Here is a 16,202-nt window from a genome sequence, read left to right as displayed (position 1 = left end):
TGGTTTTTATTGGCAAAGGTTATGTATTTATAACCTTCCAGCAGGTCAGAAATGTGTAGGATTCCCAGCTACACCAATAAACCTTTATGCCATTGTAACCCACACACATCCTGGGTTTGGTTTTCTGTCCCATCTAGTGGCACTGAGACCTCTTAGAGAGAGATTAATGAGTCTATATCCTTAGTTAAGAGCTGGCTTTTAGCTGCAGTAGAGGCTCATGCGTTTAGCTCCAGAGATTCCAGGTTCGATCCCGCCTGCCGACGAGCGGGGCCTGTCAGTGTTGCACCATCACCTTTTTAATATTAGTATTCCCTTTACATGCTCTTTGATTGAAATATTCAACAGATCTCTCCATTCTGTGTATTATATTATACATCCTTTCTATTTGCTTAACTAGATTCCTGCTCTTAAAGAAAATTAATATCCATTTTGCTGTCCTGAATTGGTGAGATATCTTTCCTTCTGTAGCTTATGGCACAGAGCTTATCCTCAATAAGTTTATCTGCAGATACCAGTGAAACTGTTAAAATAAAAAATTGTTGTTGCATATGATATGAAATAATGTTGGATGTTAATCTATTACACATACGCTGCCTTCTTAAATTAAAGAAAAAGGTTATAAGCATGCAGGGGTTGTCTTTAATATATGATTTTCATCTAGTAATAGAAATGAGAAATCCTATTATGCTCTTTTAGTTTAGAAAGAAAGCACAAAGGATCCTCTTTGGATCCAAGCTTCCTAATTCCAATTGACTCAGCATTCAAATAAAGATTTACAATTTTACATATCAAACTTCAAGGAAATAGTCTGTATTCTTACTATTAATTTAATAGTGATGGTGAAGAGCCTGCTAGTAAGTACAAATAGTACTGCAAATTTAAGTGGATTCCATCAACATTTTTCAATATTTAAGTCATACTCGGATCTTGTGCAATTCCACTGGTTTTACTTGGTTACATTAAGTCTGATTTTTAGCTCTTACTCATAAGGATAGGCTCAAGCAGTAACAGGTCCCAAATATTTTTACATTACTTAAATGTAGGCTTGGCAAGCCAGTCAATTGACCACCATGGTCAAGTATTGTCAAATATTTCAGCAAGAATCCCCTGATCCACGGTGGATAAAGATTGAGAATTTAAAAAAAAATCAGATTTTTTATTTAAATCAGATTTTTAAAATTTTGTTATTAAATTATCATTTGTTTTTAAAAATCAGTTTAAATTAAAATCTGAGTTTAATACAAAATATGTCAAGGTCTAAATTTATTATATTTTCTTAAAATATTTAAATAAAAATGTTGAGCTTCTACAAAAACTTTGAGTAAAAGCCTGCTTTTCTAGGTAAAGAAACCTGGGAAAAACATTCAGCTTTTGAGGTCAAGCTTTGTAAATGTGGCACAACGGCTCATGAACTGTATTAAGAGCTTAATCCTGTGGGGACCCAGGGGCTGTGCTATGGGTTCAAGAGACTGGCAAAGTCATCCAAGGTATTGGGAGCTGGCTTCTGACTCCAAGAGACACCAACACGTAACTCATCAGGATCAATCACAGAGCCCACTTAAATACTCCTATTTCCCTACCTGAACTCTGATTGGCTCAGTTTTCAATTGAAAGAAAGTCACACCACTGAACAGATGGAAGTCACACAGTAAGCACCTGGGACCTGAGTTTTCTGACAGCAATAGCCTCTTCTGTAGGCACAAAAGGAATATTTTCTTCATTTGGACTATTTCATTCAAAGTTGATAAGTTGATTGGGAGTTGAAGAAGCTAGAAAACTCGTCCTTCTCTTCTCATCATGAATAAAAACAAGGAGGAAGCAGATGAGATCTACTAGTTTTAAAAGTTTGAAGGATACCCTGAGTAACTTATCTTCAACAGACTTAAGACTGGTCTACGCTACAAACATAGGTCAGGTTAACAGGGCTGTGGAAAAATTTCACACCCTGGGTGATGTAGTCAAGGTGACCTAAGCTCCGGTATAAATCCTATGATATCAACCTAGCTACTGTTCTCGGATGGTAGATGTACTACAGCGACAAAGAACCCCTTCTGTCGTAAGTGTCTATTGTGACAGACCCAGACCAGTGGAGTACAGGAGTCTGGTAGAGGGCAAATATACTGGTCACTGGATGAGTAGTTTTCTGTTCCCTGAGTGACCAGAGCAGGGGCTGCACTAGAGTAATCAGGAACCTGCTAGAACCAGTTAAGGCAGGCAGGCTAATTAGGACACCTGAAGCCAATTAAGAAGAAGAGGACTGAGGAGCACAAGCGTTATCAGACCCCAGGAGGAAGGTCCTGTGGTGAGAATAAGGAAGGTGTTTGGAGGAGGCAGCTGATACAGGAAGCACTATAGACAGCTGCAGTCCACAGGGCCCTGGGCTGGAACCCAGAGTAGAGTGTGGGCCCGGGTTCCTCCCAATTGACCTGGACTGTGGGTTCTCCCAGAGGGGAAGGTCTCTGGACTATTCCCCAACCCACATGGTGAATCTCTGAGGCAAGAAAATCCGCCAATAAGCGCAGGACCCACCAAGATAGAGGAGGAAGTTTGTCACACTATATTATAGCAGCACAGCTACAGTGCCACATCTGTGCTGCTGTAGTTTACCTAGTGTAGACATATCCCTAGGAGTTTAGAAACTTAAGCTCCAGTCACTTTCACTTAATGCTCACTCAATGCTATAGTACTTGCTGAAGGCTGCTTTTGTGTCTGTTCTGCCAGATTGACAGTTTTTCTGCTACTGTGGAAGACGGTATGCTGGAAGAGAAGGGTCACTGATCTAAGCTGATATAACATTTCCTAGGTTCTGAGAAAAAAGACACTATGTTGAACATGGTGTGAGGGGTTGTGAGGGGTTCAGTGCTTATCTGCTAATCCAAAAAAGAATTAGCTAAGTTAATGGAGGATAGGTCCATCAATGACTAATAGCCAAAATGGTCAAGGACGCAACCCTATCCTTTGGGTGTCTCTAGCCTCTGACTCCCAGAAACTGAGACTGGATGCCAAAGGATGTATCACTCAATAAATTGCCCTGTTCTGTTCGTTCCCTCTGAAGCATTTGGCACCAGGCATTGTTGGAAGACAGGATACTGGGATAAAGGGACCATTGGTCTGATCCAGTATGGCCATTCTTATGTTCACGATAATAGGAGGTTTCATCAGCTTTCAGTTTGGACCTTTTTTTTTCTTTAACCAGCTGTTTCAGGCCAGTTGGGAAGTAGTGGGTCTATTGTTGATTGATATTGACAGTGTTTCCCTGGGTGAGGGAAGAGCAGTGGCTCCAGCAGCTCTTAAATAAATCCGTTTTCAAGAAACCAACTCATGATGTTGTCAGTCTTGCTAACTGTGAACCTGTTTCTTATCTACCGTTTTTAGGCAACGTCATTGGGAAGTTTGTAACAAAGCAACTCTGGCAATTTCTTGATTTTTCTATTTCCTTGATCTTGAATAATTTGATGATTTGATTTCTGACCTGGTTACCTGAGAGATCAACTATCTCCCTCTTATATCCTGTCCTATTTGAGATCAGCAGAGGTGCTCGAGCTGGAGCTTCTTCAGTACAAACAAGGGATGGCTGTGAGAGGTCCTGTGTTTTGGAACTCGCTTTCTCCCTTGGTTTGCCAGAGCCAAGATGCTTTAACTCTCTGGATACATTGCAGATCCCATTTTTTCTCTGTTCCTTAAGGCTGTTGAGGAGGGAGTAGGCTAAGGTGGCTATTTTATGGTCAGTCCTTTGTTTTTGTTGTGGTTTCTAGTTTATGGAATAGGCCCCAGAGCACTGGATGGAAGCCTATAGCTGTACTTTTGGAAATTTGAAGAAATTAATAAATTAAATAAATAAAACAAATAAAAGCACTGGGACCCACCAGCCATCAATCTTGTTCTGGAGGAACAATCTCTAATGGTGAGACGGTAGCCAGTTACCATGTCTCTATGTTCCGTGGGCTCTCAGATGAAGCTGCCAACAAAATTTCACATTAATACTAGTTGTCCTGGTAGTTTTTTTATATGTATATTTGTCCACAAGAAACTGGACTGAGACCAACTCATCTTACATAAGCCATTAAACAGCCTTCTGATGTGTATGACTTGGTCACTCATAAGATTGATTCAGTCCAGTGACATAGCAGTGAAATATTCTGTATCCCAATCCCTTGGCCTTGAATGTATCTTTAATTTAAATTTTACTCAGTACTGAAATTGTAAGTGGACAGGATCAAACCAAGTGTGTAGAATAGTGTAAGCCTGTCTCTACTGGAACAAGATAACAGCAGTAACTGTAGTTTTTGCTTTTGTTTTGTAGGAAATGGAATTTGAGAAACCCATCTACCTCTGTTGAGGGAAATTATCAATTATAATTAACCTGCAAAATTGGGGGGATTGGGAAAGAAAGTAAAGCTGCACTTAGTACAGGGAACTAGGCTTTGATTAGACCTTTAAAGGAGAATCTCTCCAGAGAGGGTTAGATAATTTTCCAACAAACCTTAATACACTATTAACTCCCTGATTCTTTTATAGTTGCAGTTCTTTAACATCTACCTCTCATTTGTGTTCTTTTGCATACTTTGCTCATAATGGCTGTGCATTTGTTTCATTTAAGTATCCCTAACCAGCCTTGTTCTTTTATGTTGGGGATTGCTCTACATGCCATGATATGGTTTGGTTTTTAAAAAATATTTTGTAAGGATTAGTTTCTTGCAAAGATCATTAGCTAGTTCTGAAATGGATCCACTGAAATGCTTTTATCAGTACATGCTCCAGGAGAAAGGGGCTAAGCTTTTACTAATTGCTTTGGTGTGTGGGTCTTTGACATGGTAACCTCTGCATGTTTTATTGCTGCTTCTGAATTTTTGATTGTATACCAATAAAATATATTTTTTAAATTGTTGTAATTAGCAGCAGCATTTTTTGAAAAGTACTTTGAAGTACATAATATGTAAAATGACCCCTTAAGGGTTTCATTTAGTGTTATCAGAATATTCAGTCATTTGGATACCCTGCTGTAGGAGTTTGGGGTTTATTTACTAATTGTACTTTGGAGTGGCAAGAACTAGTAACCTTATGGCTTTGTCTATACTAGGCATTTTTCTGTATTTCCCACTATCATCATCACCTGTGGAAGCAACAATGAGAATATTAGTGTTGACAAGGAGTTGCCAGGTTTTTAACCCCACTGTGTCATCAATAGCTGCTCTGAGTATGGTTCGATGACATGGTGGCTAAAATACCAGTGGCTGGCCTATGTTAACTCTCCCCCCAGAGGAGCTTCACCAGTGGTAGCAAAGGTGAGAACGATGAGAGAAAAAGTCTAATGTAGACACAGCTTCTAGTTACAGCCTGATATCTAAAGCTTCAAAGCTGGGGAAAATTTTTTGAATTAGGCAGCTTCTACAGAAAGTTCAAGCAATTCAGTCTTGTCGCTGCTCAGATTAATACCTTGAATTGCTCTAAATAAATGTATGCAAATGGTCTGTATGAATTTCATCCTGTAGAAAAGCACATTGAAAGTTGGCTTGTTATGCATGGTTCTTTGAATCTCAGTCTGTGAGAATCTCACTTATGGCGTGCAGCACCTCATGCAAACGAGATTGAGCAGTAGTATCTGTTGGGACCATGCCTGTGCCATGTATGTCCTCGGGCACTCCACCCTTCAACTAAGGGCATATAGGGCAGAATGGCTCTGACTGCCTCTCACTTCCCTTTTGCCGCCAGTGACAGCGAGAGGAAACTTTGTAGTGTTCACCTGCTACCCCATAGTGCCCCTTCATTGAAGCAATTATGTAAATCTTTGTAAATATTAGTAATTAGCGTTATTAATTCAGGAGCAATTTTCTACCCTCATGGCAGCTCTTTTTTGTTTTCTTTAGATTTTCTGTTTTTCGCCTGAGTACTAATTAGTGCCAACGTGCCTGCCTGTGTAATGGCTGAGTCTAAACCCTCCGACTTCAAGCCATACCAGTCACGTGAAGGACTTATTCCAATAACTGATGGACACAGTTGGTGTCTTTTCTGTTTCAAGAGCCCAATCCTTAAGTATCTCTGTAAATAGGGATGAACCCAAAGGCTCCCTGGACAGGCTAGTATGGCACCAAATCTATTCTGGTACTGAAACAAAGATTCCTCATAGGCACCAAGATCCCCAGTACCATAGTCCATAACAGTATTACAGGCCTGTTCCTACCTACTGACATTGAGCCCCTGGCACTGGCCTCAGTTCTGATGCCACTAGTACCAGTTTCTCTGGCACAAGAAAGAATTAAACCCTCAGTACCGCTAATGTCTTATCCTACCACTGAGATGTCACCACCATCTCTAGAATATATTTACTCTTCCTTCTCTTCGCTCACATACTCTTTCCAGAATTAAGCTGAGATCCATCTCCAGACATCCAGTCCCCATCTCCTCTCAGGAATTCCCCAAACAATTCCTGAATCACCCTCTTCCCAGAGATTATCCAAGTGGATCATTCAGTGCATTACATCTTGTTGCCAACTAGCAGATATGCCCCTTCCCTCAGGCAACAGGGCCCACTCAACTAGAGCTGAGGCATCCTCTTCAGAGACCCACAGGGCAGCCACTGGGAGCTAATTTTATATCTTTAACAAACCTTAGGCTCTGGATCAGAGAGCAAATCAAATGCCAAATTTGGGAGAGCAGTTCTGTAGCTAGAAATCCTCAGACCCTCCTTTATTAATCTGGGAACTGCTAGTCCATCACCATAAATGGGATCCATACTGACCACGACTCGAGGTGAGAATGATTACTTATCCCTACAGTAACTGTGGTCTTTAAATTGTTTTGTCCTTATGAATCCCGTGACTGTCCCTCTTCTCTGTTCCTTTGGAGTCCATCTGTGCTGGGATTGTGAATTAGCAAGGAAACTGAGAGGCAATCAGGGCCGGTCTATCCCATATGCCATTGGGTGGGTGCAGGGCACAGGTGTGGCACCAATGGACATTGTTGAACAAAAGAATCCAATCTCGTGCACATGCGGCACATATGTACCATAAATGGGGTGGGGTCCACATGGAAAAAAACATTTCTAAGAACCACAGTGACTGCAAAGTGGTAAGTAGTCACTGTTTTGGTAGTATCTAGATTTTCTTCAAAAATGTGTAGGTGTGTAACAGTGAGAACACACACATTTAAAAAATAATTGGAGGCCACCTTTGCAATGCAAAAGGCAACAACCTCTTTATTTCTTTCCCTTTGTTAATGTTATTTGCGGAAACTTACTTTGTTAAAAAAACTTCATGTTTCTACTTGTTTTATTTCTAGCATATTATCAAGTTTCACCGTGCCTCAAAAGCAAATAAAAAGCCCATGCAGTTGCCAAGATCTATGGTTAAATCACTACTCTACCAGATCCTTGATGGAATCCATTACCTCCATGCAAACTGGGTGCTTCACAGGGACCTGGTAAGTACTCTGTTTTATATGATATCGTAAAGTTCACATATGTATTCTTGGGAAGAGGAAGAAAAGTCCCAAGTAATAATCTTGCCTATCGATCCTTACAGCTCTTCCTGTTATTGTTACTGGATACCATTGGAGGCTTTAAAAATGAAAACAAACTATGTGTTCACATTGTTTTTATCTGCCACATCTGAACTAGGACAATGATACTGCATCCGGTAAAAGGAATGCAGATACCAATATCTGAAAACAATACACCAGCCAGCTGGTATGTATTTGTAGTATAAGTGTGTGCTCTACTTTAAAAGGGCAGTTTACTATGAAGGTGATAGATAACTTGCACATATGCCAAACAGTGTGTAAGGTTATCATAAAAGCTAGTGAGCACTAGTTTCTTCTGTGGAGTATTTTTTTCATGTGATATTTTTTTCTGGCTGTGGGAAGTGAACTGAGATCAAGTTGTCACCTTTGCAAGTTTCGCATGACCTCAAGTTGCTCTTAAAAGTGGTTGCAGATTATGAAAGCTGCCAATTGCCCCATTTATGCTAGGTGTTCTTTCTGAAAGTTTCCTACCATTTCTAACACTAGCACTGCAAAACACTAATGTAGACAACCTGTAGAATTTCTTTGTGCTTTTTTGCATCTGGAATGGTAGTTCTGAGCAACAGCAGGAAACAAAGTTCAAAAATAGGACTGATTGTAGTGCTGAATTTCCCATTTTTCTCAGGAGATGGTCTATGAAAGAGAGGTGTCACTTATGCAAAATGTGAAGACATAATTAAAAATGGCATAAGACAAAAACCTAAAAACAAAAAACTGCTCAACTACATTTAAAGAAAGCATAAATGATCTTAGGACCATGCCATGTACAGTCTCTTAAGAGCTTGGTTTCTTGACAAGGCAGCTACCTATAAGAACCCTAAAAACTTGGGAATTTCTCTCTCTAACCTATGCTATTTACGCTCAGGTTGGCTGATGATACTTTTGTGGATCCTATCTGTTGTCGGTATATATGGAGCAAAGATGGTGCCAGGAGTCTGTATTCTTTCTTAGAAATGACAGTTGTCTTTGTGGGAGGGAAGAATTTTTTTCCATATCACACGTGGAATGATGATGCCAAACAGAGCTTTCTATAACTAGGAAGGGAGAATACCAGAAGATTCTGAAGTTCACTGGGTTCTTGCTATGTAAAACTAATTTATTAGGAAGTGCTTAGATACCACAGCAAGGGGTGCTACACACTGTACTGGTGATTAAAGACACTCAGAATGCATGTGTGTTTTAAAAGAAAGAACTGCAGAATAAAACCCCTTTTAAGAATCTTGTAAGTCTCAAGTAATTAAAATCACATATTGATGCACAGCAAACAATACAGTTCTGCAGAAAAAGACCTGGGGATTACAGTGGATGAGAAGCTAGATATGAGTCAGCAGTGTGCCCTTGTTGCCTAGAAGGCTAATGGCATATTGGGCTGCATTATTAGGAACATTGCCAGCAGATTGAGGAGAGTTGTGATTATTCCCCTCTATTCGGCACTGGTGAGGCCACATCTGGAGTATTGCGTCCAGTTTTGGGCCCCCCATTATAGAAGGGATGTGGACAAATTGGAGAGAGTCCAGTGGAGGGCAATGAAAATTATTAGCGGGCTGGGGCACATGACTTACAAGGAGAGGCTGAAGGAACTGGGCTTGTTTAGTCTGCAGAAGAGAAGAGTGAGGGGGGATTTGATAGCAGCCTTCAACTACCTGAAGGGGGGTTCCAAAGAGGATGGAGCTCGGCTGTTCTCAGTAGTAGCAGATGACAGAACAAGGAGTAATGGTCTCAAGTTGCAGCTGAGGAGGTCTAGGTTGGCTATTAGGAAACACTATTTCACTAGGAGGGTGGTGAAGCACTGGAATGCGTTACCTAGGGAAGTGATGGAATCTCCATCCTTAGAGGTTTTTAAAGTCCGGCTTGACAAAGCCCTGGCTGGGATGATTTAATTGGTGTTGGTCCTGCTTTGAGCAGGCGGTTGGACTAGATGACCTCCTGAGGTCTCTTCCAACCCTAATCTTCTATGAGTGTATGATTTTATTTGCTCTAGTAGTTTAGTTCACATCCTCTCTTGAGATTGGAGTTAATATGCTCATTTAGCAACTCATTTAAATGTTTAATGATCAAAAAACTCAGTTATGTTTCCCTACATATCCACCTTCTTGTTATTTGTACTTATAAAACAATTGTATATATATTTCCATTACATTGAATCAAAGTGTGTTTATGTGAACTATTTCCCTTACTCACTAAGCCTGATATTTGTTTCTTGTTTTGTCTTAGTTGGTTTGGTTACACCCTTTGGAAACAAAATACTTTTTTCTATTTTATGTAAAGCAGTGTTTTACAGCTGGGCACATGGTGTCTTCCTGATTAGATAGTATAAATAATTTCTAGTTATCTGTAGCAATTCAGCAAGAATAAGAACCCTGGGAAAAAAGTAACATGTAAATGTCATAAATTTACAAATCTAAAGCTATAACATTCTCAGAGAATATTTATATCATGGTACCAGTCAAACTGTTTTAGTATAATACACCAGGAAACGATGTTTAGAATTTACTGCACACTACATTGAAAAATGCAGAAACACAAGAACTAGACACTTGCTTGAGTAGTGGGAGAGATATTATACATTTTATTGTGCTGTTGCACTTGTGATGTTGCACTCCATATGTTTTATGAAAATATGCTTATAAATGTGAATATGATGCAACTTGAATATGCTTTATGCAAAAGGTCTCTTGTAAGGTATCATTACAAAGCTTATAATCTACTGAGTGTGTTCATCCTATTTGTTTGCATGTATTATTTCTATGTCTGGAGTTAGGAGAATAAGAAGTATACTTGTATTACTAATGTAAACATATTAAGTGTAAGCCATTAAGGGTGCTTCAGAATCAATGAATTGTAAATGGCTCTGTTTACTTGTAAACCTTCCTGTGTACGTGTGGGCCAGCCCAGAAAGAATGGAGGCAGGGGTCTCACAGGACATGTGACCGTGTCACATGATGCTGGACTCCATCTTAAATCTGGTACTTTTCCATTTAGAAGGTGGAGTGGGGACCCAGAGAGAGACAAGATTCCTGCCTTGTGTAAAAGTTATAAAAGGGGGTGGAGCAGGACAAAGGGGCTGCCAGTCATGAGAAAACCTCTGCTTAATGTCTGTGAGAACTAACAAGGACTGTACCAGGGGAAAGGATTGGGCCCAGACTAGGAAGGAGTCTAGTCTGTTAAAGAAGCTTATTGGAACATCTCTGAGGGTGAGAGATTACATGTAATCAGTTTCTTAATGTATTAGGCTTAGACTTGTATGTTTTTGTTATATTTTGCTTTGTGACTTACTTTGTTCTGTCTGTTATTACTTGAAACCACTTAAATCCTACTTTTTATACTTAATAAAATCACTTCTGTTTATTAATAAACCCAGAGTAAGTGAATAATTTGTGGGGGAATAAACAGCTGTGCATATCTCTCTATCAGTGTTATAGAGAGCGGACAATTTATGAGTTTACCCTGTATAAGCTTTATACAGAGTAAAATGGATTTATTTGGGGTTTGGATCCCATCAGGTGTCTGGGTGCTGGAGCTGAACTGGTTTTAGTTAGTCTGTAGCTTTGGGGGCATGGCCCAGGCCCTGAGTCCGTGTTGCAGAAGGCTAGCATGTCTGGCTCAACAAGGCAGGGTTCTGGAGTCCCAAGCTGGCAGGGAAAATGGGCTCAGAGGTAATTTCAGCACAGCAGGTGACAGTCCCAAGGGGATCTCTGTGAACGAACCTGTCACAGCACTTAAAAGAAAATTGCAAAAAAACTAGGATAGTAAGTATATTTGTGGAGATCCCAGGATCAGTATTCTTGGATACCTGAAAATAGTTACTTGGAGAAATTATTTTAAGACCATCAGTATTGGCCAAAAGAGTCAAGAACTGCAAATTGGTAAACAAATTGAACAATGTGAACTGACAAATCCAGGAAAGGTGACACATACAGCCATAAAGGAATGTGTGAGGATTTAAAAAAGCCTTGGTGCCAAATTGAAATGTGAGTCAAAGTCATGTAATTTATATTTTCTTCCAGCTCCCTTGTTGTATTTTTTCTACCAGCTTAAACTTCCTTGTGCTCAAATTCAAAGTGATGCACAAATTGATGAAAGTTAGACCCCATTACGCTTGCTTACATCCTCTCAACTGAAGTATAAGGGAATGTAATCTAGAGTAGCATATATGCAGCGTCACCACAAGAAGATATACATCAAAATACAGTAGCTTTGACTTTAACGTATATCACCTTCCAGCTGCTTGATATATTGGACACCCTTACAAATGGGTAGGGCAGAAGTAAGGTAGTCCAAACTGGTGTACGAAGATTTAATTTACACCACTTTCTAGATTTGTCCAACATGTCTAATGGATCTTTTTATTTTGAGCTCTTCTGTTCAAATCATCTCCCCACTCAATTCATTTTATCTTAACAAAAATTTAAAGATGTAAACAAAATAGAGAAGTAGCTGCAGTGTTCTATTGTTGTGCCAGTGTTGAACAATTGTACTTTTAAAAATGAGAAATTGATTATCTTATTTTAATAATGCTGCATTAAGAAGGAATAAAGGCTATTACCAGCAATTATCAAGTGTGATCCTTAGGAAGAAGTTTGTTTTTGTCTGCACCTTCTCAAGTACCCTGTTGGGTGGCAGTTTGGAAACTGTCATCATTCTAAGGTTTAAATCTTCAGTTAAACTGATTTCTGTTGGTTATTGAGATTTTTTTCTTTAGATTTAATGTAATTGTGTTGATAAACTTTATACTATTGGGGTTAATTTTTTTTCCTGTGGGAGATTGAAAGACTAAATAGCTTTGTACAAATATGAATTTTTTTTTTAGATTAAATACTTATTTTTCATCAGCAGATAAGCGGCTTTGGAGAGGATATTCCTTACCTGATTATACTATTTAATAAGGTGTACATTTTAAAAGATGAAAGTGATTAACCATTGGAATAATTTACCAAGGGGTGTGGTGGATTCTCTATTGCTGATGGTTTTAAATCAAGATTGGATGTTTTTCTTAAACATATGCTCTAGGAATTATTTTGGGGAAGTGCTGTGGCCTGTGTATTACACATGAGGTCAGACTGTGTGAGCACAATGGTCTCTTCTGGCCTTGGAATCTAAGAATCTGTGAATACAGCAAAGAAGAGGGGAGTATAGGGTCTGGGACAAGAGCACAGTCTTTATGTTGTCACTACTGTCAGGTTTTGATTTCTTTCAATAGCATTATGTCCCTTTAGTGACCTTGGAGCTGGTGTACTAAATAGTCTACAAGATACATAAGCTTGTTGCCTATCAAGACATTTAAAATGATACTTTCTGATTGGATTACATGTTGCTGGGTGAAGAAAAGAATATCTTAACATAAGAACGGCCATACAGGATCAAACCAACGGTCCATCTAGGCCAGTATCCTGTCTTCTGACAGTGGCCAGTGCCAGGTGCTTCAGAGGGAATGAACAGAACAGGTAATCATCAAGTGATCCATCCCCTGTCGCCCATTCCCAGATTCTATGGGAACTGTGGATGCATAGGCCTTCCTTTCCTGGATGGAGTTAGGAACACTATCAAGGTCTTTGTCCTTTGATGCTACACAATGCCTCATTAGCCTTCAATGGGCCATATTGTGGGCAGAATGCACACATTACCTTAATTAACACTTCTTTTCCTGTTTGAGTTACACAATTACAGAGGTTTACAATGCAAACACTCAGTGTAACTTTGTATCATGGGCTACAGAGGTTATAAGTGAGATCAGTACCTGCAGTATCCTACAAGTATTCCATAAAGTCTAAATGCTGAACACATTCTTATAACACTAATATCTGCTTTAGACTCTAATTTAATTTTACCCTAGCTCTTTGAAAAGGAGACTTGGTGGCATTAAAGGGCAAGCTTGGAATGCATCAGCTACAACAACCTACTTCAGTGCGGGTTTTTTACCCACGAAAGCTTATGCCCAAATAAATCTGTTAGTCTTTAAGGTGCCACCAGACTCCTTGTTGTTTTTGTGGATACAGACTAACACGGCTACCCCCTGATACTTCAGAAATAATGGAGTTTTCGCCTTCTGACTAATTCTGTGATCCTTTAGAAAATGGGTCATTTTGACTAAACAACCACAAGATCTGGAAATACTCTTAAGTAGCCAAAGGAACCCCACTACAGAATCCACCACACACTGTCCACAGTGCTTTTTAGAATAATGTTATTAAGAGTCCTGGACATTCTAGCAATTGTCAGATATTGCCTGTGATGATATCCCTTTTTACAGCCTATACTCATTACTAATGGAAAATAAGAGACACAGGCCATTTCATTATTTATTATTTTTTTCAATCTTTTTTCTTATAACAAATTCTAGGTGTCAATTTCTAGAATAAATACAAAAATACAATACTCCAGAAACAAGAAAAGACTAATTTACACAGTTGCTTGGGTTCCCAAGCATTAACTTAAATATTTCCAGCACGGGATATTTATGGCATGTATTAAATTTAATGAAATCAAAGCCAAGAGGGGAAAAGGCATGGGAAGGAGTGGGAGGGGGAGAAATAGAGGGGATTGGAAGATGGAGTTTGTGGATTAGTCTCCTGCCTTTCTTCCAGATGTCCCGAAGGGATCTTTAGCTAATCAGTTCTAGGAAACTGTCCCAAATGGATTCAAATTTTTCTGGGGTTTGCTGTCTATTTTATGTGATCCTTTCCTTCACAGCCAGGTCTGCCAGTCCATGATACCAGTCTTTGTGGCATGGAGCACTATTTACTTTTCCAGTGTGGCAAAATTTGATGTCTTTAAACCAGTAAAGTTCGGTGTAGCCATCTGCTTTGCTATAATGATAGCTTCCATTTGCAGGGTACATGGCCCATTATGCAGGTATCTGCTTTAAGGTCAAGTGAAGTCTCTATGATTGTGTTAATTCTTCTTTTAGTGGCATCCCAGAAGCTTGAAATAACAGGGCATGGCCAAAACATGTATGCAAGTGTGGTTTCTTTGCTCCAACACCTCCCAACCAGTTATTGGGGGCAGTTTTAATTTTGTAAAGTGTTTGTCATGACCAATGAACCCTGCAGATGATCTTTTATTAAATGAGATATAACCAGAGGTCCAAGGTCAATTCCTTAATTTCTCATATTGCTCTCTTCCAGCATCAGGGTGAGATTTATTGCCAGTTCTCCTTCGAATGATGATCCTGTGACAGTGTACCCCATAAGGCTTTATGGGGAGGGGGTGCTTATAAATGTATGTATGACATAACTGGAATATGTTTTGTGCTGCCTGTGCCATGTAACATATCTCCGTAAAGGTTATGATCTACTATATCTATTCATCCTATTTGTACATATATATCATTTTCTACTTGAGGTTAAGAATATGGGCTGTATGCTTGCCTGATTTCTAAGTAAGCTTTGTGAGGCATTTGGTCAGCTTCTTTAGGAAGGAATTCACCAGGTTAAGTACCTGATCAGGAGACACTTAGGGAACAATGCATCTTGGAATGCTCCAATCCACATGAGAAGTCTTCCTGGAGACATGCAAGATGCCATGTGGACAATGGCATCAGCCTGCAAAGACTGAGTCATGCAGGGGCATGTGACTTGCCCAGGTGTCTCCAAAACTCCATCTTAGAGATGGACTTTGCAGAGGAGGGAGGAGGGGGGTCTCCACCCACAAGAGAGAGTCTATTTAAACCCAGGGGAGACCCCTCCATTTGGTCTTCAGCCGGCTAAAGAAGGAGCCTCTCCACCCCCCCCCAGGATACTTGAAGGAGACTGAAACAAAGGACAGTAACTGCAGGGGGTGTGAGTGATTGCTGGACCCAGGCTAAAAGGAGATTAGCCTGTAAAAGGGAGCACTCTGGAACTGGTGAGGAAATTATCTGTATTCAGTTTGATTAGGCATAGATTCGCGCATTTTATTTTATTTTGCTTGGTGACTTACTTTGTTCTGTCTGTTACTACTTTGAACCACTTAAATCCTACTGTCTGTATTTAATAAAATCACTTTCTATTTAGTAATTCACTCAGAGTATGTATTAATACCTGGGGGAGCAAACAACTGTGCATATCTCTCTATCAGTGTTATAGAGGGCGAACAATTTATGAGTTTGCCCTGCATAAGCTTTATGCAGGGTAAAATGGATTTATCTGGGTTTAGACCCCATTGGGAGTTGGGCATCTGAGTGCTAAAGACAAGCACACTACTGTAAGCTGTTTTCAGGTAAACTTGCAGCTTTGGGACAAGTGATTCGGACCCTGGATCTGTGTTTGGAGCCAAACAGGAGTGTCTGGCTCAGCAAGACAGGGTGCTGGAGTCCTGAGCTGGCAGGGAAAACAGGAGCAGGGGTAGTCTTGGCACGTCTGGTGGCAGCTCCCAAGGGGGTTTCTGTGATCCAACCCGTCACAGATCCCTATTGCATTCTACTGAGGGTTATGCACATGCGCCATGTGCCCGAAGCCAGAGTTTTTCAGAGTAGTCGTGTGAGTCGGTCCACGCATGCGCCCTTGCATTCTCTTGTGGTTTTGCCTGAGGAGATAAAGGGCGGGGTGGACGACTACATGTTCAATTCCTTCTCACCGCCACATGGTCTGAATTGGAGCTTCTGCTTTTTTTTTTCTTGTCCTTGGTGATGCACTTTCCGGAAAAACTGTGTTTATTCTTGTACATAGTTAGGATTTTACTGATTTTTGTAATGGATTTAGTGTTCA

At 40.0% G+C, this 16,202-nt stretch overlaps 1 protein-coding gene across 12 annotated transcripts in view; it reads left to right on the top strand.

Moving 5' to 3' along the window:
* CDK19 (cyclin dependent kinase 19) overlaps window positions 1-16,202 on the top strand; it is a 227,426-nt gene that overhangs the window by 118,045 nt on the left and 93,179 nt on the right. For 9 of the 12 annotated variants that reach the window (XM_042857691.2, XM_065590247.1, XM_065590242.1 and 6 more), the window contains one exon: window positions 7,279-7,419. The exons of 2 other annotated variants lie outside the window; for them this stretch is intronic. In XM_042857691.2, coding sequence (XP_042713625.1) covers window positions 7,279-7,419 — 141 coding nt within the window. Of the gene's footprint in view, window positions 1-5,085; window positions 5,286-7,278; window positions 7,420-16,202 lie in introns of those variants that run through there. One more of the 12 variants, XM_065590245.1, reaches the window with a different exon arrangement.

Source organism: Chrysemys picta, chromosome 3 (genome assembly GCF_011386835.1).
Source record: "Chrysemys picta bellii isolate R12L10 chromosome 3, ASM1138683v2, whole genome shotgun sequence".
NCBI lineage: Eukaryota > Metazoa > Chordata > Testudines > Emydidae > Chrysemys > Chrysemys picta.
Note: the sequence above shows the minus strand (reverse complement) of the source record. Positions and strands in the feature narration are given on the sequence as shown.